At 37.6% G+C, this 24,416-nt stretch overlaps 1 protein-coding gene across 1 annotated transcript; it reads right to left on the bottom strand.

The window, feature by feature from the left end:
- Window positions 1-743: 743 nt before the first annotated feature.
- LOC100889040 (chromaffin granule amine transporter) lies at window positions 744-24,416 on the bottom strand. Its single transcript, XM_030997835.1, has 14 exons — window positions 24,359-24,416; window positions 21,368-21,668; window positions 20,994-21,052; window positions 20,432-20,515; window positions 10,219-10,314; window positions 8,133-8,222; window positions 7,445-7,549; window positions 6,627-6,722; window positions 5,642-5,720; window positions 5,229-5,280; window positions 4,509-4,572; window positions 4,139-4,258; window positions 3,572-3,617; window positions 744-1,895 (listed from the first exon to the last, which is right to left on the bottom strand). The coding sequence occupies exons 1-14, from the start codon at window positions 24,369-24,371 to the stop codon at window positions 1,703-1,705; spliced, it is 1,398 nt and encodes a 465-aa protein (XP_030853695.1). The 5' UTR covers window positions 24,372-24,416; the 3' UTR covers window positions 744-1,702.

The following is a 24,416-nucleotide window of genomic DNA, read 5'->3' as shown; positions in this document are numbered from 1 at the left end:
TATATATTTTGAATAAACATTTTATCATTACTAAGTAAATTATTAAAAAATGTGCCATTTGTATTACCAAAGACTTTGAAATCATGTTACAGATAAGAAGAAAGGGTATGAGCATTGAGATATTGAGACAAAGAAGAAGAGGGATACGGGAGTCAGGTAGTCAAAGAAAGAAAGGGAGAGAGAGAAGGAAAGGCAGGGAGGATACAAATTAGTCATTAAATGATTAATCATTTAGACCTTACGGAAAATAGACGAAATGGGCACAAACTGGGAATTAGACTAACTGGTTATTAAACTAAATGAACAATAAACCAAATGGATAGTAGAATAATTTCAGATAAGCCCAAATGGAAATTAGACCAAATGGCTTTCAGCCTAAATGGTCATTAGACCAACTTATGAGAAGACGAAATGATTATTAGATCACGTGGATAGTAGACGGACTGTTGGTAGACAATACGGGAATAGACTAATTGGGTAGTAGATGAACTGGTTGTAGACCAAACATCAATTCGCTCGTTACACGACTGTAATCGAATTGAATTGAATTGAATTTATTGGCCACAGAACATAATATAAAAGTGTACAATCAAATGAAGTAGAGGGATAACAAAAGTATAACTACCACTATTTAGATTAATACTGCTGTATTACGATAATATCCATTATTTTGTAGATATAAAATGATGGTGCTAAGTATGAGAAATGATATTAAAATATGATGATAACTTTTAAAAACACAATCCAAGTATACGCCTCCTTTGTTTACGCCGACTGCTACATGAATGATGATGGCGCTGTGACGCGTTCGGGATATCACAAGAAAGAGTTTTTGTATCCCTTTATCATGTTCCTCGAGTTCGGAAGAGGAAATTTGAACTATTTTCAAAGAGTATTTATGGTGGTGTCCTCATCAATTACCATTACATTCAACCATTGACCTTAATTTGATTTGAATTGATATATATATTTCCGTTTCAATATGAACACATTTAAACATGTACAAAGTACATATAAATTCAACAATGACATAAAACAATGTGATAGAATTGTATAAATGAGAAATATTGAAGAACCGAAAATTATAACGAAACATTGTTGATCTAAATACTATGACACGGAGGGGCATGCTAAAGAAGCAAACCCCTAAAACTTAGTTTCATAATATTTATAGAGAGTTTTGGTAAAGTAAGTTAAAACAGTATTACAGATCTTTACGAGCACACTTTAATTTGCTGCCGTAACAATCTGGAAAGAAATTAATTTGATTTTAATCATAGAGCGTACTTCTTTGATGAAACATAAAATAAAGAACACAAATTTGTAAAGGCATCATAGTGGTATACAGCACCAGTAACAGGCAGTAAGTGTCTGCAAGTAATCTGATACATGTTCCGGGGACGTTTGCTCCCCGTTTCGCTATGTCAAAAATAGGCTAAGGAATATAAGGGTCGTGGTTTGGTTTTTAGGTTATGTAATACGGTTTGTATAGTTTCATGGTTGAAATCAGGAATTCAGTTAATGTCAGAAATACTGTTGTCCGCGGAAACAATAATTATTGCCGGAGCACATTATAAAGTATAAGTGTTGTGAGACTGTTTGAAATGTGGGAACATCACGGTGATGCTTTACAAAATGGGAAACATGATTTTGGTATATATATAATGCAACATCTTGTGATCGTGTTTACGATAGTTTGCTATCATCCTTTGATCAAGCGTATGGTTTCATCAAGCGATGGTTGTGGTTTATCTTCTATTGTCTCGGGTGGACAGTTCGGTAACAGAACATCTTGATCAGGAGATGGTAGGGTTTCTTTCTCTTCTGGAATTCGACTGAGCAGTAAACAAAATGGTGAAGACACGAGAATGGCTATCGATAAGCTCCACATAGTCCTGTACAACACAATGCAATACAAAAAAAAGGTAATTAGACTTCAGTTACGGTTGGTGGTACGTCGCAATTAAAAAGACGAAGAAGGTGACTGAAAATAAAATACAACTCTCTCAAATGTCGTATCAATAAATTGTTTCTAAAGACACGCTACAATGCGCAATGCCACTTGTACTCATAGTTTAAACGCTCTCTCATTAATAATAATAAATCACATTTATAAAGCGCTTAATACAATGTTTTTAAACGCTCAACATATCAAGGCACAACGTAAACTAAACATACAGCAATAATAATACATAATTCTAATAATAACATTACAGATAATTAAAAACTTACTTTAAACAAAACTGCCCTATAAATTATTATAGGTTTTCCCGGCCAATTTCGTAAAAGCAGCAATCAATATCATTAAAGTGCATTCATGTTCGAGCAAATTTTCTCCCCTGTTTCATTTTTAAACTTGTTGCATTCAATTTCGTTTCGAGTCACCGAATTTTCTAAATATGCACATTCAAATTAAAGCTTGGTTCAGTCAATTTGGAAATGCGTAAGGGTCATTCAATTTCGCCAATGTTGAGTGGCAGGTGAATTCTTTGGCGGTTTCATTTTCGTCTATGGGCAACTTCTTTCGCAATCGGGACATTAAAATTAAAACGAGACCTCATAATCATAGTATGAGGCTCGATGTTCAATCGGATATTCAGTATTTCATGTTCATTTATTTATTCTTTTTCTCTATATCTTTTCTGACATGATTTCACATTACACAATCTTCTTATTTTTCTGATATATTTATATTGTATTTTATGTTTTCTCTTTCTTTCGACATTCTTTATTTTTGTTGAAACATCTCTTTATTCATATCTTCATATTTTTCATTATAAATGCCTTAGGGGTTATTTTTTTAATGGTTTGTTTTGATCAATCTTGATTGAGTAGGTGATCTTTCTTTCTTTTCATTTAACATCTTTTTCTTTATTCATCTTTGCATTTTGTTTCCATCATGTCCATGTTTATTAAACCTGAACTCTACCTCTGTCCAAGATCTGTTTATATATAGCTTGTGCTTAAAAAGAAGAGAAGTCACAAATTGTGCACCTTCTCTGGGGACAGTTACCCCCGACCACCTCCTCCTCCCCCCCCCCCCCCCCCCCACTCCGTGAACGGAGGGATACCATGCGTGTTCCCAAAATGTCCGGTAGTTTCACGCACCAAAGTCCGGCTCGTAGTACACAAAAATCCGGCCCGTATTGACTTTTCAAAAGGAGGGAACATGCATATGCGTACCCTAAATAACACTGAATGGGGGAGGGGGGTAGGGCGGGCAGTTACCTGTGTAATGACAGAACGAATACACGTTTTTTTTCCCCAGGGGAGGGGGCCCGGGGCCCAGGGCCCCGGGATCCACCACTGGTTATTCCTGGCTCATTTTTCCTGATTGAGGTGTCATATGAAAGGGCAGAAAACGAACTTTCTGGAAATACCGTTCGCCAAATGACTTTTTGGTACCCTTTCTTCAAATTGTTTTTAATCACTCATGAGTGAAATATGGAGCTAAGCTTTTCAAATATGTGTCATTTATTAATTATAACGGTGATTACGTTATGATAAAACATCGATAATTCTCGGTTTCGTGTTTTTCTGGGACGCACTGTATAGCTCACACAAAACTTACCAATTAAATCCAATATATCCGACAATAAAACCTGAAGTCATCGTACCTGCGAGGAGAATGCATTGTAATAAACAATTTTTTTTTTTTAATAAACAAAATTTGATAATTGTAGATGTATTATTTTAGGGTAGTCGTTATCTAACCTCGACAATTAAAATGCTCTGAATAAGAAATCTGTTTTGTGACGAATCTCCTTAAAAAAATTACTTTTTCTAAGTGAGCCTTTTGAGTAGCATTACAATTCTGTTTTGGAGAATAATATATTGCTAACTTCTGTTTTTATAGTTATTCAACATTAAATGAATAAAAGTTGTCGTTTCATGAAAAAAAGAAAAAGAGACTCAAGACAAGTAGCAGCTCTAGAGAGAAAGGATAGGGAGGGGGAGGGAGGGGGTGGCAATCCAATATTATATTGATTTTAAATGAATTAAAGCAAGGAACATGACTGTAGAAAATGAATTAAAGAACCCCATGACCCCACAACAGCCCCCCCCCTAAAAAATTATTTAAAAAAAAAAAAAAAAAAAAAAAATCTACAAATAATGAACAAGATGAAATGTTGCTTACCTATTGTGTACGCAAGACAAAAGTTAAAGACGAAAACGGCGGCAGCCAAGCTGTGCGCGCCGTTATACCAAACTTCTACAATTCGATACATTATTCCCATTACGGTGCTATCAACAGTACCTGCCAATAAAGAGGGGTGACAAATTAAGATTAGAATGACTGAGAGGGAGAGAGAGAGAGAGAGAGAGAGAGAGAGAGAGAGAGAGAGACAGAGAGAGACAGAGAGAGAGAGAGAGAGAGAGAGTGAGAGAGAGAGAGGTTAGAAAAGAAGGGACAGAGTGATTTAATCATGGTATTGTATCCGGCGTGGCCTATTATCTGTTCTTGAACTTAATGATATAATGTAGAATATGATACGTATTCAACTCACCAAAGGCAAATCCAATGATGCTCATAGAGGGAATCAGGTGCCAGATCCCGTGAGCTAGTGGAAGCTTTGTGATATAACGTGAATAGTATTAATCAGTGTAAATAATATCAAATTGTAGCTACTACTTATTCATTTCTTCTGTTATACTTTAACTTCATTTTTTTAATGATAGTAATGCTAATTCAAATGTGAAGTCTGCATTTCAGACAAAACCCTGAAACATCATGATACAATAGATATATACTATTACACTGCTAAGATAGTCAATATAATTATATACCAAGCTGTCAGAAATTATCTATCTGAAGAGGGACTGGCATGTTACTCCAGTCCCTCCGAAGATATATAATTTACACTATACTTTCGAACTAAATGCTTGGTATGTTATAAAATATATAGATCAAAAGCATAGCAAACATTGACATTCTTATTTTCTACTTTAAACAGTGTAGAACCTTTTTTTCTTGCACACCACTGACGTAAATACATTAAAGCTCTAAGTCAACTTGATATATCGACAAATGTCCCTTTCAATGATAATATTACATGCTAACATTGTATTTTGATAAATCTGTCGTACATGAGTATATAGTTTTGATGTATTGGGTGAGCCGTTGTCAAGCTGTTTAGTTGTCAAAAGTAACTAATAATTTAGAAAAAAATATGTGCGCACGCAATACACATATTTATGAACTTGTCTAGTGCACGTATTTAACTTACCGTGGAAATACCAATGGCCATCGCTAACACCCCAACAAACATACACCTCCATCTGTGATTGCAGATAGTGAACAGTTTTCTTCAAATTTTAAAACTTTTATGCGACATTCAAAAATATGAATATAGATATACATACTAAGCACCAATTTTATGAATAAACATGTGAATAAAACGATTTATGAATTCGTAATATTTTAACAAATTATTATACCCTCCCCTCTTCTTATTTCGAAATTATCACTTAACATAAAAATATCAAGCATTATATATTTGTATCAACAGAACCACACAAGTCCATATTTTCTGAACATCTCTCGTTCGAACATATCATTTCTTTTGAAAAAGATGTAAGTACGAAAAAAAAAAACCTTGATGAACATTACAGGGGAAGAAAGAAATGAAGAAACAGCTACCTTTTCAATTTTTTATTCCAGTATCCGATAAGAGGTCCTGATATAACGTGCATGATACTGGTTGGAATGAAAATCAGACCTGGAGAAGAAATGAGCACTTTATTGACGTAATTATATTTTGTATAATAAGCAGAACTGGTTGAGTTCTGGGAAGAGGTGAAAAATAATTTGTGAACTTTATCATTCTTATTATGCAAGTGTGGAAGAACATCAGATAAGACATATTCCCTGAAAAGCATGGCTCTTCAAATGCCTTCTTATTCTAAATATGTCATGTAACATCGTAAAACTCGGGGGTAGGTTTTTTACGCCACGTGTTCGTGTAGTCCCATATACATCTTTCTGTGTACAGTGTTTGTAACTTTACCAAGACTTGGCCAGATTTCTTATCATTTTGATGATTCCAGACCCTAGACTTTACGTTTATAACCGTTCATCTGAATCTTTTTTGTGCGTAATTCGTACGATTTCTACATGGTTCTAAAAAAAAAAAAAATAATGGTTGCAAACGGTGTGATGATATAATGTCGAGAAATTGACAGTCAGTGTACAGGGAGGCTAAATCCTTTTCAAGAAGGGGGAGGTGGGGAGGAGGGGGCCGGGGGGTATCTCGGCATTCCCGCATGACGGATACACACTCCAATGAGTGTTTCTGGGCTTTTAACAAGGGTGGGGAGGGGGTTACACCAAGCCTATTAAGGATACGCCACCGACTACATTTTAAACATGTGAAAAATAGTATAGTCTTGGCCTCTGAAAAAAAGAAAAAAAGAAAATAAGCAAAGAAGTAAGAAAATAATGCATAACGATAGAAAAATACGTCACCTGAAATGAACATGATATTTGAGGTCAAGAATTTGTAAGTGGGCACAAAACACAATGGGGGAAGGGACCTTTTGTGTTGTGAAGATATTGGTTAAAATGAGGGCACAGCCACTCATGCCCCCGGTATCTGTCACTACGTGGTGCATACTATTGTGTATACCTATTTGCCAGTCTGGTGTGAGGAAAGTTGATCGAAGCCAGATTGGAAGGGTTGCACTAGCGTAGGCCATGCCCATCGTGGTCATCAAAGCGAGAACTACATACGAAAACAAGATATGTAATGGTGATGATACAATTCAGTTACATTCCCTTCAACTATGAAAGCATACCGAAATGAAATTTGTGTAAAGACCCAAAGGCTCCTCTTTTACATGTGAAATAATGTTTCTAGGCATCAACGATATGAATGAATTATTAATAGAGTCAAAATACGAGTTTGGCTTTCTTTTTGATAAATTACAAGGTCTATGATAAATTTCAAGGTTTGGACCTTGTAATTTCTATGTAATTTTGGATGCACTGTTAAGCTTCACCATAGCTATTTACATGGATACCTTTGCCACCACCCCCCCCCCCCACCTGACAAGAGACTCCTGGAACCACCAATGATCCACCATTAAATATCTAAGTTTATCCTGTCCACGCAGGTGTTGAGTGGGTTCCCAGCATGATTAGAATGTCACTGTTTTGGAATAATTGCGACTGACTGGAATACTCCCCTGAGGAGTGAAGACAGAATCGTAATTTCATCCCTTATTGAATCATATTACTAGGTTAATGATACACTATGTTACGCTTCAATTATAGCAGAAGGGCTTTATAAATTCTGTCCTTACATTCAATGACAGTAGGGACTTTTAGATTTGCGTGGACTGATACGTGTGACGTCCATTCAAGGCAGCGCATTAAATGGACGTCGATCGTAGCAATCCATGTTGTCGTTGTCTAAAAGTCCCCATTATTACGTCTGCTACATACCCGAGACCAGTATGGTGTAAGGATTCATTATTAAGGTAAGAGCAGATGACCCCTCTTCTGTTAAAGGAGGTCGTATGTCCACAGGCATGAAGATTGGAATAAAAACTGTGAGTAGAAAAAGGACATGATCGTGCACTCTAAAATATTTGGCGTAAGCATATTACGTACACATTACAAGTCAATGAAACAAAACTATTTTGATGAGTATCATAATATAGCACATTTTTAAAACAAATAATGTATTGGAAAAAAGTATACCATGCCAAATATCAAACAAAAATCTCTAGACGTTTTACTCTTGTATATATTTTATGAATCTTATTAACTTATTTCCACATATTGGGTGGATTTCACTATCAACATGATTTTGAAAGAGAAGATACAATGTGGAATACTACGGGACAGGATCGCAAAGACTTTCGAAAAATCAACACAGCTAATGCACTTGCAATAGCTCTGTCCCTTGATAATGTTCTGACGTCGTATAATAGCATGTTACATCATCCGTACATGATTTCGATATGGAATAAAACAGAGTATAACATTGCCCCTAAGTTGATTTCTTGAAAGTGTTTCGATCATTATATATATATATATATATATATTTTTTTGTTTTGTTTGGGGGGGGGGGGGGGGAATGGGGGTAAATATTTATCGAGCTAACTTCTGACCTGGAAAAAGAACATACCTACAGAAGCAATTAATACAGCAGAGATGACCAGGAATGGAGCAGACTGACCTACTAGTCCATACAGGACAGAACCTAAAGTTGGACCGACTACAGAGAGGGGGAAAGAGAGGAGAGGGAGAGAGAGAGAGAGAGAGAGAGATGGGGGGGGGGGGGAGATGGAGATGGAGATGGAGAGAGAGAGAGAGATAATGGGGGAGGGGGTAAAAAGGCAAGAAAAGAAATTAATGTTATAATCCCTATACTTCGTAATCATTAAAGTCGAGAATCACAACTTGAAGGCAAGGACGCAAGGTTACACCAATTTTGAATATTGTGCATCATAACTCGTCTGGAAAAAACAACCGCACCTGTGCCCACAATCATGATCTTCTTTCCATTTCTTTCAACATTTTAGTTGGGTCATTATCTGATTGCAAATGCGCAATTGGATTTTCTGAATTAAAACAAAAATGTTCTCAAAATATCCTTCAAATTGCTCTTAAAATTATAACATGGTGTGCTGATATACAGAATTCATTCGTGCAACACCACCTATTTTGCCGGCGTTCTTGAAAACCAGTGTAATACCAGTATTTTGTCAACAAACTATTTTTTAAATCAGGGGGAAATAATCTCCCAAAACACGTTATCGGCTCAAAATTTACATTTTACACACTACATAACTCAGGGAAATTGATATCAACCTGAATGTAAGTTAATTATCCATCATTCGACACCAACCCATATTTATAAGAGGTTTAGCTTAAAGGTATAGCCAAGCTGGGAAACGCCCCCTCTCAAAAAATGAAATGGAAGCTCTTATTACCAATCATGTGAAAGAATGTGTTTTGACAAATACGTGATGATACAAATTTTGCCGGAAAACCGCTTACTAATTGATATATTTGGTAAATTATCATATCGATCCGGCCTGGATAGATATATTATAGCAGATATTTCTACATTTATTGATACATCAAATATAAAACATTCAAATAACAATAATAGTATATAACACATAATTGATATACATAAAGAGTGACAACTTAAATACACACACATAAAATGCATATATAGGCCTATATATATATATATATGTATATAATTGAAAGCTTGGAGTATGGAGGTAAGTAAAATAATCAAGATAAATGCAGATGCCAACCATCATAAGCAAGAAGGCTTGAGTCGATAGCAGCCGGGAAGGGGGGGGGGTACATGGCGCTGTTATAGGAGTATGTAAGAGATATCGCGAATGCACTTGAACATTTGGGCATATATTTCTGCTTTTTTGCGAATTTAGGTTGAAGTAAAGTCATCTAAACCTCTGAAGGCAATATTTAAACAATATTGAATGGATATTTTGCACACAAAACCCTTGAACCGTAATTTTACCACTACCGGTCTATATCTTTAAAACATATCCTAAAAATTGATTTAAACACAGTAAGCACGTCCTAAATACATAAATACAAGTACATCCAAGCTGTTAATACACATACGGGAAAAATGTAGTTTTTGTGGAAGTCAAATAAATAACTTAAATTTGCTATATCTTTTCACCGTGACTGAAAAGAGATATAAGCCTCCCTTTTTAAACAATAAATTATCCTTAAACATGGCCAAATTCCTGGAAAGTGACAATAAAAGACGCCTCTCCGATTTGGATACATGGAAAATAACGGTTTTTGATTAAAAAAAATCAATTTGTTTAAAAATCAATCACACACAAAAATCATGTTTTTTACTTAAATGTGTGATTTTAATTAATCCCATTCCTTTGAAATTGCCATACAAAAATAAACGATTTAATTTTCTTTCATATGACACCAAACTCATGGTGGTTCAAAGCTCCCTTAAATATTATTTACAAAATACTAATTTTCGTCAAAAGGGCCGCCTTTTTAGACGCCCCCTCCGACTAAGGGGTGATCGCGCTTAAAAAATATTCTGGAATATTGTGTATCTTGATCCAGTCTTTCGAATAAATGAGATGTGCTCAGTTTGTGCGGTATAGTGGCAGGAAAACTCCTCTTTTCTGACTTTGACCCTCCGCTTAATACCTATTACGTCCTTGAATGTGAAAATGAAATAATTCAAGACTTACTAAGTGTTCCGAAAGCAAAGCCGCTGATCACCAAACCAAAAACAAATCCTTTCTTGTTCTCATCATCTTGGTATCGTACGGCTAAGTAAGAAATTCCTTGAGATGAATGAAATGATAAAAACCTTCGATTAAATATTGTTGTGGCTTGTAGTTAGATCATTTCAAAATATACATGTATAACAATATACGATAATCGTGTCCCTTTGCCACTATATACACAACGGACATTAAGCATATTCACTGTGGCCTTACATTATCCTCTCAATTTTTTTCTGGATTCCTAGCCCTCTCATTAACGGATTGAACATTGCATCTCCACTCGTGGAGAAATCGGCTTCTGTCCTCGATCCACATCTCACAGACGTGCTGTTACAATGATGCCTTACAATGATGCTTTTTATAAGTATAAGTATATAAGTAATTGTCCATATCAGGAAATTCGATCCCCCTGCATGGTTGGTACAAGTAGTATAGTAATATAAACATACATATAATGAGACAAAATACTTTCATAATACATACAAAATAACAGACTTATATCGTCATTCTTATAATCAATTACATCAGAAAGGTTATAAACAAAATGAGATTATTATTGATATTATTATCATCATTATCATTATTTATATTAGTTACTTGCTTACTTACCTACCGCGTGTTGTTACTTATCCAATATCATTTTTCTAAATATTACATACAGTGCCACTGATTAGATTATATTGTGTTTGTGTACAATCCAGTACATTTGTGGCATAAATCGTCCCTTTTTTCACGAAGTCACGGTAATTAGGAAAATCGCATATAATTCCAGTAATTTTGTCGCATTTTTGGACATCAGTCACTAACATCTTGAACCTCACAAAATTTCGAACCACAATAATATTTAATTATGTCACTATGACGATGACGTAAACAAGAAACTAAAACAGAAAATCCTTTTACTAACTAGTAGTTAGTAAAAGGATTTTCTGTTTTCACGAAGTGACGGCTAAGTACGCGCTTATAGCCGGTGCGACCGCGTAGAATGTAGCCCGCACCGTTCGTCCGGGAATTAGAGATCGATCGAGAGCGGACGATCGGTGCGGATTTTATCCGCGCAGAAGTCCGTATCGGACATTCCGTGCGCGCCTCAATTGTCTGACGGACAACCTGTGCGGAAGAGGTCTCGCACCAATATGCCGCCTGCCGCACCGAATGTCCGTACTCTAGTCCACACGTACATAGTCATCAATACAAGTATAATTATACACAGTGAATGAAACGGCTGGATAACCCATATTCTGCTTTACCAGCTAGCTAGGGATGACATTACAGGTCTTCCCGGCGCAGATCCAGGGGGGGGGGGGGCTACGGGGCCTTGCCCCGGCGCCAACAAAAAAGAAGAGATAGAGAGAGAAGGAAAAGAAGGGAAAGGTAAAGCTGAGAGTAAGGGAAAGGAAGAAGAGGAAGACGAAAAAAAGGGGGGGGGGGAAGGGAGATCGGGGGCTAAAGGCCTTCACCACCCCCAGCACCACCCCAGCAAAAGAGATAGAGAGAGAGAGAGAGAGAAGGAAGGAAAATAAGTGAAAGGGAAAGAAGAGACAAAAGGATAGGAAGAAGAAAAGAAAAGGGGAAAGAAGGAGATCGAGGGGAAGCCTCCTAGGAAAAGAGGAGATAAAGGGAAGGAAAGAAAAGAAGGGGGGATATCAGTTTTAGTTTTCCCGCCAATGGGAGGGGGGGGGGGCAAATGGCCCTTGCCTCCCCCTTCCTCAGCAAACTTAACAGAGAGAGAAGGAAGAAACGGGAAAGGGAAAGAAAAGGTACGAGAGATCAGATTTTGTTTGTTTGTTTGTTTGCTTTTATTTCTGCGTTCAAAATAATACAATACATAATATAAAATGTGTTTACAAAGATAATATACAAAACAATTCATAAGATAAACAATATAGTCATGATACATAATGAATACAAAATAAGGAAGAGAGCTTAATTTTTTTTTATATAGATATATATATCCATATATACGCACATATACCTACATATACATATATATATATATATACATATACACAGCACATGCATACATACATACACATATACACCTATACATACTCTCACATATAATATAATATAATATATCACATATAATATAATATATAATCCAATCAATGAACGCAGGAGACCGCCATCGTGAGCGGTAAGGCTTGAAATTGATGGCGGCCTCATAAAAAGATTCGTGACTGAAATTGATACTAACTGGTCAAGTGGGTGCATTGCAGGTGCAGGTGCAGGTGCTGGTGCTGTACGTAGCAGTTGAGTAAAATGAGGATATTGAATGACGAATGTGAATATTCATGTGAATATATTAATTTGGTGTATGGGATTCATACGATTGAATGATAGTTTTTTTTAGAGTGGCTTTCAAGGAGTATATGGTCGAACAAGATTTAATATTGTCTGAAAGATTATTCCAGATGTCTGGACCATGATGACGAATTGATTTAGAGGCAATTAACAGTCTTGGGTTTGTGAGATGAAAGTTTCCGGATATGCGAGTTGGGTAGGTATGGACAGAGCTATTGAATTTAAACATGTCATCAAAAGACGAAGGGAGCAGATTACTAATATACTTAAACATAATGATAGCTATTTGAATAGTATATAAGTCGGCAATTTTTAGTGCTTTTTGTTTAAAAAATAAAGGATCGGTGTGGGCCAAGTAATGCGATCCTGTACAAATGCGAATTGCTCTCTTTTGTAGTTTAAAAATAGGAGACAGCTTTGTAGAACCACAACTAGCCCAAACAACGTTACAGTAGGTTATATATGGGAGTACTAACGAATTATACAATAAAAATAAAGTTTTATGAGGTAAAATAAATCTTAACTTGGAAATTATTCCAATACTTTTTGAGATACTTATTATGATACGGTGCAGATGTACATTCCAAGATAAAGTTTGATCTATGATAACACCTAAAAATCTAGAGTGAGTTTTCTGCTCTAAAGCTACAGTCCCATATACGTCCCGGACCGTCCCGGACCATCCCGGACCCCATCCGGGGTGATCCGGGATTCGGTCCGTGTTGACACCGTGTTGGCACCGGGGTGGTCCTGGATGATCCTGGATGGTCCTGGATGGTCCTGGATGGTCCTGGGCGGTCCGGGAGTCGACCCCGGATGTTTTTGACGGTCAAAAACTGCCGGGGTGGTCCGGGACGGTCCGGTACAATAGTTTGATCCGGGGTGATCCGTGTAGCCACCGTGCTGGGTCCGGGGTCATCCGTAGTGGCGCCGGGGCGGTCCGTGTTGATCCGTGGCAGTCCGGGAGTGAGTTATTGACCGCCCAGGACCATCCAGGACCATCCAGGACCACCCCGGTGCCAACACGGTGTCAACACGGACCGAATCCCGGATCACCCCGGATGGAGTCCGGGATGGTCCGGGACGGTCCGGGACGTATATGGGACTGTAGCTTAAAAGCATCACACTTTTTTGAACAAAACATCCCGGACCATCCCGGATCACCCCAGACCATGGTCCGGGATGGTCCGGAGTGGTCCGTGCTCGTCCGTGCTGGTCCGGCTTTATATGGGACTGGGGCTTAAAGCTACAGTCCCATATACGTCCCGGACCGTCCCGGACCATCCCGGACCCCATCCGGGGTGATCCGGGATTCGGTCCGTGTTGACACCGTGTTGGCACCGGGGTGGTCCTGGATGGTCCTGGATGGTCCTGGGCGGTCAATAACTCACTCCCGGACTGCCACGGATCAACACGGACCGCCCCGGCGCCACTACGGATGACCCCGGACCCAGCACGGTGGCTACACGGATCACCCCGGATCAAACTATTGTCCCGGACCGTCCCGGACCACCCCGGCAGTTTTTGACCGTCAAAAACATCCGGGGTCGACTCCCGGACCGCCCAGGACCATCCAGGACCATCCAGGACCATCCAGGACCATCCAGGACCACCCCGGTGCCAACATGGTGTCAACACGGACCGAATCCCGGATCACCCAGGATGGGGTCCGGGATGGTCCGGGACGGTCCGGGACGTATATGGGACTGTAGCTTAAAAGCATCACACTTTTTTGAACAAAACATCCCGGACCATCCCGGATCACCCCAGACCATGGTCCGGGATGGTCCGGAGTGGTCCGTGCTCGTCCGTGCTGGTCCGGCTATATATGGGACTGGGGCTTAATGGCATGCCGTCAATCTGTAAGTGAATTGGAGTATCAGTAACATAAGAATGGTGTTTAAAATAGATGAAGTGGGTCTTTTTTGTGTTCAAAGATAGTTTTTTAGCTTTAAACCATTGTGATACTTTGTTTATTTCATGATTTAATATGTTGTTTAAGGAAGTGAGATTTTTATGAGAAAAAAAGATATTTGTGTCGTCGGCGAATAATACAAAAGATAAAATGGAGGATGTATTAATAATGTCATTGACATATAGCAGAAATAACAGTGGGCCTAGAATGGAGCCTTGAGGGACACCACATTGAACTAAAAGTGAATCAGAGTCATAACCATTAAATGTGACATATTGTCTTCGATTTCTTAAATAATCTTTACACCAAAGGAGTGATTGACCTCGTATACCATAATAATTAAGTTTTGAAAGTAAAATATCGTGATTAAGTGTATCGAATGCCTTACTGAGGTCACAAAATATACCAATGACATGTTCTTTGTTAGCTATGGCGTTTGTAATTTTATCATAAATTTGGATTAAAGCCAGGTTTGTTGAGTAATTTTTTCTGAAGCCATATTGATTAGAAGTTAGCAAATTGTGTTTGTTGATAAATTCATAGAGTCTATTATATACTATTTTTTCAAAAATGTTGGATATACTTGGGAGTAGAGATATGGGGCGATAATTCGTAATTTCATGAGGATTGTCTTTTTTGAAAATTGGATTGATTTTGGCGATTTTGAATAAGTCCGGAAAAACACCTTGTGATAATGATTTATTGAAAATGTGACTAAGAGGGTTAGCAAGTGGGTGGATTATTTCTTTTAAAAGAGACACACTAATTCTATCATGCCCGTGAGATTTGGAGTTGTTAAGAGAACGTGTAATATTGATCATTTCGGTGGGGTTCGTGGGGCTCAAGAACAGAGAATGTGGATTAGGTTGGGGGAGATATTCCGTGAAATGCGCATTTCGGCTATTAATCTTGCTTGCAAGTTCGGGTCCGATGTTTGTAAAAAATGAATTAAATGAGTTTGCATGAAGGGAAGAGTCAACTTTAGAACCATTTAAAGTCATATCATCAGTAGGTGGGGATTTGCCTTAGTTCCCATTACCTCTTTGATGACTTTCCATGTTGCATTAGTATTTGAACTGACGTCCTTTATTCTATTAGCATAATACAGTTTACGTGATATACGAATTAATTTTGTAAACTTGTTGCGATATAACTTGTATGTTTTTTAATTGGCTTCAGTAGGATTGTGTAAATGTGATTTGTAAAGGCGATTACGTGTCTGTATTGTTTTCAAAAAACCCTTTGTTATCCAAGGATGTTTTGGGGTTTTTCTATTATTTTTTACTTTACCTATGGGAATATTTTTTTCATAATAATGTTGTAATTTATTATTCAAGAGATTATATGATATGTTCGCGTCAGCTTCATTGTATACATCCTCCCACCCCTCAATTAATAAGTCTTGCTTCATTAATTCAATATTACGTTTAGATTCTTTTCGATATGTACGTTGGTTAAATGATTTGGGGCATGGTAGTTTTAATTCACAAGTTAAAAATATTGGTAAGTGGTCTGAAACTTCAGAGCATAGAATTCCTCCTATCATTTTGTTATTCATGTTGTTATGTACGTTGGAAAAAATGTTGTCAATTTGAGTTGATGAATATGGGTTAATTCTGGTGGATTTATTGATGAATGAATGGAAGCCGAATGAGTACATAAGTTTCATAAAATTGTTTGAGTTATTATTGACGACTGAGGGTAAGAAATTGATATTAAAATCTCCAAGAATAAAAGTATGCTTATTTTCATTACCTATTATATAGAGATATTGCTCAAGTTCCTTATAAAATAAATCAAGATTAGAGTCTGGCGGTCTATAAATTAAACCTATGATGATATTCTTAAATCCTGTGTTTTCTATTTCAATGAATAAAGTCTCTGCATGTAACAGTTTCACATCGGAACGGATCTTAAATTTCAGTTTTTCATCAATGTAGAAGGCCACGCCTCCGCCTCTTTTTCCTTTGCGATCTGCCCTTATCAACTTATAATTTGGTAAATTAAACAAATCTGGAGAATTTTCATGTAGCCATGTCTCGCTAATACCAATAACAGAGAATTTGAAATTGTTTAACGTGTGTAAGAGATTTTCAAAATATTCGAAGTTTCTATTCAGACTTCTTAAATGTGCATGTAAAAGGGAAATATCATTTGGATTACTATCAAACATGTTATTGAATTCTTGAGGTGTGTAGTATTTGCTATTGTATGAATTTTCTATGTAATTATCAGGAATAAAAGAGAGTGACTCCATCAGAAACGATAAAATGTAAAGTACCAGATATTATGTAAGGGATCAACTGCAAGCGTGCTTGTGGTGTAGGTGCGTTTGCAAGTGACTGAACGTGTGTTCGTGTGTGTCAGTGGTGCTGATGTGCAGTCAATATCAATATAAAGTTCATCTATAAAAATAATAAGACCCATCTTGGTCAGCATAAGAAAATCACTGGAAGCAGTAGAGCAGAGCTCAACCACCTAAGAACATGTATATAATAGTTGAAATCATTTACACATAAAAGAATAATAAATAAGCGGTCACATAAGGAGCAAACCCAGGAATATACTTTTTTTTAATCATAAAGTGCAACGAAGCCATACGTTAAATAAGCTCAGGGGTGTGAACAATGTAGGAATATTGTTCATATAAATGTGATAAAGAAGCATGAGGGGATCAGGATCCACTCAGTGTATCCACTGAGTGTATCGGCCTTCAAAATGAAAAATATGTATGTTTGTTTTTGTTTGTTTTTTTTGTTTGTTTTTTATTTTTTATTTTCCTATCTTCTGTATAATAGTTACTGTCATAACCAAAAATAGTATTCCTCTTGTAAACTTAAAGGTTAGCAAGGAGTGCAAGATATTAAAAATTTGAGATTAAAGTAAGTACATAGCTACTGAGTGGTTACATACATTTCACATTGTATTGATCAGATTCAAATGATCGCCTTATACACGAGGTGCAGTAAAGTAATTCCACGTTCGTGTTGCCTAACATTTCAGAAAAGTAGAGGTACAATAACAATTAATCTTGCGTAGCCACACCCCCTATGATCAGAAACGTGGATGCATATGTGTTAGTATGTACATGCGTGTAAACAAGACTGATATGAAAAATACAGAAGTCTGTTACAAAACTTTTTTCTCACCAACGCGTTGTGGATCGGGGGCGAAAGGCCTTCGCCTTCCCTCCCCCGGCCCCTCAGCAAACAAAAGAGAGAGAGAGAGAGAGAGAGAGAGAAGGAGGGGAAGGGAAATGGGGAAAAAGAGGAATAAGAAAGGTAGGGGAGATCAGTTGTGATATTTCCCGATTTGTACCCCTCCCCCTCCTCAGCAAAGAGAGAGGTTTTGAAACGAAATCCTGGAATGATAATTAGGGCTAGTTCTGACCGGGAAACGACCCAAAATAATATCCGAGTATGGCTAGCTGCCCCAGGGCCTTGTCCTATATACGGATAAGTGAGTGCCCTGGTGGGTCCACTTCTAACTCGTATTTTTAGCCCTTTTTTCTTTACTTTTTCCTTTCCTTTCTTTTAAAAAAAAAAGGAGGGGGGGGGGGTGGGTCTAATTCGATACCAGTGATTTACAGTTGTTGCTGAAATGACATAATTTCCAAGGATTTTTCCTCACTTTTTAGTAAATTATACATTTTATGCGTTTGTTGGAGAATGACAAATATCAAAATTTACAGTCAGGCAAGAAATGTGCTTATGTACTTTTTAGAGGCCTACATGTCAGGTCCCACGGATCTGCGGGCTTGGGGGCTCAATTTCCCCCTTCCCCCTTACACACACACTTTTGAAAAAATATTATTAAAGAGAATTAAATAGAAAGAAATAGAAAAAAAAAAGAAAAATAGTGAATTGTCAGTGTCACAAAATAAGGAGGTTACAAAATATGCTCATGTGACCGTAATTAAATACCTATACCCCTGAGCTTCTGGGGGCTCTGCCTACTGGACCCCACCTTGGGCCCTAAGGCTGGCCCCTGTATGCTCATCTGACCTTAATTTAATGCCTAAAACCCCTGCGCTTCCGGGGGCTCCGCCCCCTGGACCATACGCCAATTAGTGACCTGCCAGTGTCATGAATAAGGTATTCAAATATGCTCATCTGGCCGTAATTAAATGCCCCTACCCCCTGAGCATCCGGGGGCTCCGCCCCTTGATCTCCCCGCCAATTTGTGCAACGCTCTACCTTATCTAAAATACTCTATCCTCCAGTCCCCCACTCACTTTCAACTCCATTTCTAATCACTTTAATTTCCCATTTAACTCCTTCATTAAACCTCGAAACGCCCCACCACCGTTGTAGAACATGCTACGCCGTTGCGCGGGGCCTGGATCACGAGTTCAGTTCAGTTTATTAAACCAGAACGTCAATGACGTAGCGCTCATCCGCATCTCGTAACAACAAATATCGTCAATTTTATGTGGTACACTTTTGAACTGGTCAAAAAATAAAAATTTGATGCCCTGGAAGGGACATAATTTCATTTAGCCGAACAAGATTAAATAGAAACTACAGGAGAAGAAGCATTTTTTGTTAATTTTAGAATAAATATGAATAAATTACCATAATTAATCAATGGAGCAAAATCTCAAAATTCTGTGTAGAATTTTAGTAAACCAAATTTAGCTCTACCAGATAAAGCAAACCAAATCAAATTTGGTCAAGAAATGAGGGAGAAAAAGCAATTTTTGCTTTTTCTGGAATAAATTTGCATAACTTACCATAATTAATTAATGGAGAACAATTTCAAAATTCTGCGTATAGGTAGTTCTGAAAGATTACACCAAATTTAGCATATAGGACTGAGCTCAGCCGTTGTGATCAACCGTACGATCCGATCATCAAGGTCAGTTTAATACAACATTGCGGATTACCACTTGGCAATTGAAACAAAACTAAAAAACTTCTATATTTTGACATTTTACTTGTATACTTGAACACGTACTACACAAAAACACGATAATATGCAGGAATACTCATATAAACTCACCACAAAAGTGATCACGAAGCTCGAAGATGTCCAGCCTCTCTCCATCTCTCTCAGCTAGTCAGCTTGCGATCGATATCCACCATCGATATCCACGACGTACGCGAGGTGCGTATACGTACGTAACATAGAGATCAAGTGTTATTATAGATCTCTAAGGTACGTAACAGGCGCGCGCGCTGTCGGCATGGGACTCTGAACGCGTACATTTGGAATAAGCCCCCCCCCCCCTGTATGTGCCATTTGGTCGCGTTATCTGACCTGACGCACCCAACAATCCAACGCACCCTTTCGGCCAAACCGGGGGGGGGGGGCTTCGGACGAATGGTCGCGTTCAAGTCGCCGCGACGCGACGCTACCCACCCTTTCGGCATAAGCCGTTATTTTTAGAGCTCATTTCCCCCAAAGTATAAGAAATTATGGAAATAATTAAACTTAGAACTAAACATTGAGATATGTTCTATCCCAGGATATAACATTTATTTGCCCTTGATACATTAAAGTGGTTGAGATTATGGTTTGAAAGTTCGGAAGCAATTTATTCAAAACTAACTTTCTTTTAATTGCGCGCTCATCCGTCACTTCGTGAAAATGGGGACGAATTGATTATTGATACTTTAGATACATGAATACAATCTTAAGCATAAGGGGGAGAAGTGAAATAAGAGAGAAAGAGAGAATGAGAGAAAGAGGAGAGAGAGAGAGAGAGAGAGGGGCATAGAGAACGAGAGAAAGAGGTTAGAGATAAATGTTGTACACTGTATTGTTCATTTACATTTTAAGATATCTCGGAATATATTAAAGACTGCCTTATAATCTGTTGACAATAGGTCAATCTACACCGATGATTCCGAGATATCTTAAAATGAAAGTTGTAATAATAACAATGACGAAAATAATAGCTACATTATACCATGTACACATTTACTACACCAAGGTGGAGAGTGGCAAATGTACCTGCGATTTCCACTCCAGTCGCACCGATGCCATGGAGTGCTCGCGATAGAAAAAGTACCAGGATCGAGTCAGCAAAGCCCATCACTGTAAAATTAAAAGAATTTAATTTGTTTTACCATTTGCTTTCTACTGAAAATAACAAGGAATGGGGAGAGAGAGAAAAAAGCCCTCTTCTTTACTGATGATTAAGGAATCGATTAACTTAGTATAGGGGTTGTGTAAAATCATATGTTAAATAATTACAAGTAGAGTGCTGGTACAATATTTTTCTTTCGCGAGAAAATGGAATTTTAAGATTTATAAAGCAATTAACAAATGGAGATGGGGTCGAATGTGAAATCACAGGTACACGTAAGTCACTATACAAATCTACAATTTTCTCATTCTTCATCGGATTTTCCTCAAATTTTGAATTATTTGTTTCTTTACCTTTTCTGCTTTAATTGGACTTTCTCTTTAAGTAACGGATTAACAGGCGAAGAAAGAGAGAGAGAGAGAGAGAGAGATGATACAAAAGAGTAGCAGTAATAACTACAATTATGAACATCGAGAAGGATCTTACTCAAACAGGCGGCCAGAGTCAAGAGTGTACTGAAGAAAAACGTTAAAAACGGTCCAATTCTGAAAAAGAAGATACAAATTAACACCTAATCAAGCATTAATTACAGAAATGTAATTTCTTATCATATCTGTATTTTTCCTGAAGAGACACGTGACAGCACAAAAAGTGATGTTAATTCTGTTTATTGTAATTTTGACATTGGCACGAAATTATCACTGTGAACTGTATTTTGTACACCATAATTCTAATTTTGTTATCCCTTGTTAAGATAAATTGAGAACAGTCCTGCATGTTAGAAGTCTAACCACTAAATTCGAATATTAAATTAATGAGCGAATTATAAGACATGTATGTGCTCCAAATATTTTTTTTACTTATCAACGAGCGAGCTTGTAGGAACAGTCAGCAAGATCCTCATCAAGAACTTTGTTGCCAGGAGCAACCCATTTTGGAAACTAAGCCTCTCATGACAGTCGTGTAGAGGAGCTAAGAAGGGACCTGGAGTGGAGCTGGTTGTATAGGAGGGTGTGACATCCTTGGTACTGTGATACGACTCGGGCTGCTCTGTCAAACATTCCGACATGTTGAATAGTCCCGTCTGTGCAACCTCCTGACACAAAGAACGGTACACATTCCTGTAACAAAATTTGAGTAGGACTTCAGGAGACACTGGTACTGTATTCAGAGAGAGTAAAAGGAGGGAGAATGAGGAATATTGAAGGAGAAAGATAGATAGAAGGGGAGAATTAGGGGGAGGATAGAGGGAGAGAATGGAGGGAGAGAGATAGAGAGAGATGGGGCGAGGAGTGTGTGTGTGTGTGTGTGTGAGAGAGAGAGAGAGAGATAGAGAGGGAGAGAGAGAGAGAGAGAGATAAGATCTTAATTAATAATCTTCTATTAACAATTGATTAAAGGCTTTTTTCCGATTTCGAATAACGGATCTATTTTTTACATAAATAATTACTTCATGCATGGGTAAGAAAATTAGAAATAGGTTTTATCTCCACAATTCTTCTTCTAATGCATTCCGGATCATTTGTTTATGTAACTCATTGATAAAGTATTATTAATGTTTGTTTGAATAGAGCAACGTCGATCTGGCGCTGCTCAGTGGCTGCCGGGCTCACGATCACTTGGGCAAAAAGAATTTCCGTTTCGGTTTAATAAAATTTGGAGTGGACTATTAGGCTATTATTATTATTATTGTTATTATTAGAAGTAGTTATAGCAGTGACTTGGCGGACGGCCGTAGGGTTTGTACACGATTTTGTTTTCGACAAAAACGGACTTATAACACGCGTGTCTAAGGGATTTTGAACTTTTGAATTTAGATAGAGATTTTTCATTTTGCAAACAACAAATGTTAGCATGTTTTCCATTTAAATAGTTTAGTACATCTTTTATTTTCTGAGAGTTTCCCAAACCACTACAGTTCATAGAAATAATCTTCAACTTATTATACATCATGATAACAAATAACTATTTTATACATAGGCTATATGTATAAGGCCATCGGATGAATTTTTAAACATTATTTTATAGAGCATGAGTAACAGTACAATACAACGAGCAACACAGACAGACAAAGAAACAAGACAGACAAACAGACATATCAAGACAACTTGACAAATACAAACACATGCACTAAACATGCAAAGAGAGCTACGAGTCTCCCACTAAGGGCCACATCCCGTACCATCACGTCCAATCTGGCAACAACTAATGTATGCAGTTCTGATTATGTCTATTGAAATACTGTTATTCTTACAAGGTGAATGAAATCATTTGTATTGATGCACTTCACAAAGACTTCACGAAAATGGCCTATTGTCATTGATATAGGGCGCGTACGTTTATCAGGGCTTGCCACTAGATATGTACATAAAATTATCGTACCCCACTATCAAACCCCACTATCGAACCCCACTATACGATCGTGATTTGCGGGATGTCGCGTTTATCGTCCCCTCACGATTAAAAATAAAGGCCTTGTGTCTGCCTAGGTGTGGGCCCACTATACGGTCTATGGCACAAAATAATATGAGAAACAAAAGCTGGTATTTGTTTTCATAACGTGTTTTTCAAGCTTACTTGTAATCTGAATATAAATCAACTGCACTGGATGTTTAAATGTTTCCAATCCAATAAAAGTGTCTCAAAATTTTGGCATGCTTTTGCCTCATCCTTTTGCATATTTTCCCAGAGTTGCGTAAAAATTAGTCATGACATCCAATACAAATTTTTAAACGCTTTTGCCCCGTCTGCTTGCATATTTTCCAGGCGTTACAAAGCTTTATAACAACGCGTAACATTCAATTCAATGTAAATCATTTTCTTTCTTGTGATCTGAATATCTGCATTGAATAGGGCAACGAGGGTTTGACCTTATTACGTGCGAGTGAGAGGCTTTATGCTAATAACTGCACATGTACGATCACAAATGACAATCAATTCAGACTGCACTGATGATCACAGGCGTAGCCAGGATTATTCAATAGGGGGTTAAGGGGCAGAGCCCCGGGAAGCTCAGGGGGTATGGGCATTTAATTACAATCAGATGAGCATATTTTGATACCTTATTCATGACTCTGGCAGGTCACTAATTGGCGTTTGGTCCAGGTGGCTGAGGCCCATGAAACTCATGGGTTTGAGGCATTTTATAACGGTCCGATAAGCATTCAGGGGCCCGCCTTAGCCCCCTCCCCTGGTGGGGTCGAGGGCGTGGAGCCACCGGCAGCTCAGGGGTTTTAGGCATTTAATTACGGTCAGATGAGTATATTTTGAAACCTCGGTTGTGTCCCCGCCTGGTTCCGCGCATGCTCTGTAACCTTTTAACGTATTTATTCCCCCCCCCCCCCAACCCCTGGCGTTTTTAATATTTTGTAAAACCAATTAATGTGATTGTAAAATTATATCGGTAACTTTCAAAAGTGCAATAGGCCTAGATTTGTCTCCTTCTGTATATAATTGTATTATTTCTATTTATCCATTGTGTTTTTGTTTTTGATTTAGGGGTGGGTTTTGTAAGTGTAATACTTCAGTATTTATTTTTGAATGATTGATAATAACTATTGCATGATTCAAATTTGTATAAGATATATGTTTATTTTGATATTTTACATGTAGGGCATAAATTATGTACAATATATAATGTTTGTATTATTATATTTATGTTTTTTAATGTTATTGTATTATGCAGGGCTTTCTTGAAAATCAGGTCCACAGGCTTTAAAAGGTGCTGAATGAAACAACCCTGTTGAAAGAAATCATGAATAAATAAATAAATAAACAAATCTAATATAATCAGCATAAAATGTATACATTCCGTTTCTAACGAAACTGTAGCGATTAAAAGTTGTACTCACGAACAGCAGTCATGAAAGTTTCGTTAACGATGAGCACAATGATTACAAGAGCGGTCGA

The sequence above is a fragment of the Strongylocentrotus purpuratus genome, unplaced genomic scaffold (assembly GCF_000002235.5).
Source record: "Strongylocentrotus purpuratus isolate Spur 01 unplaced genomic scaffold, Spur_5.0 spur5_scaffold_4, whole genome shotgun sequence".
Taxonomy (NCBI): domain Eukaryota; kingdom Metazoa; phylum Echinodermata; class Echinoidea; order Camarodonta; family Strongylocentrotidae; genus Strongylocentrotus; species Strongylocentrotus purpuratus.
Note: the sequence above shows the minus strand (reverse complement) of the source record. Positions and strands in the feature narration are given on the sequence as shown.

What these genes read in the sequence shown, in the direction of transcription:
- LOC100889040 (XM_030997835.1), bottom strand. An exon ending in TGTATTAATTGCTTCTGTAG is followed by an intron (nt 7,550 to 8,132) that starts GTATGTTCTTTT and finishes TTCTACTCACAG; the next exon opens with TTTTTATTCCAATCTTCATG. An exon ending in TTGTCTTGCGTACACAATAG is followed by an intron (nt 3,618 to 4,138) that starts GTAAGCAACATT and finishes TTCTCCTCGCAG; the next exon opens with GTACGATGACTTCAGGTTTT.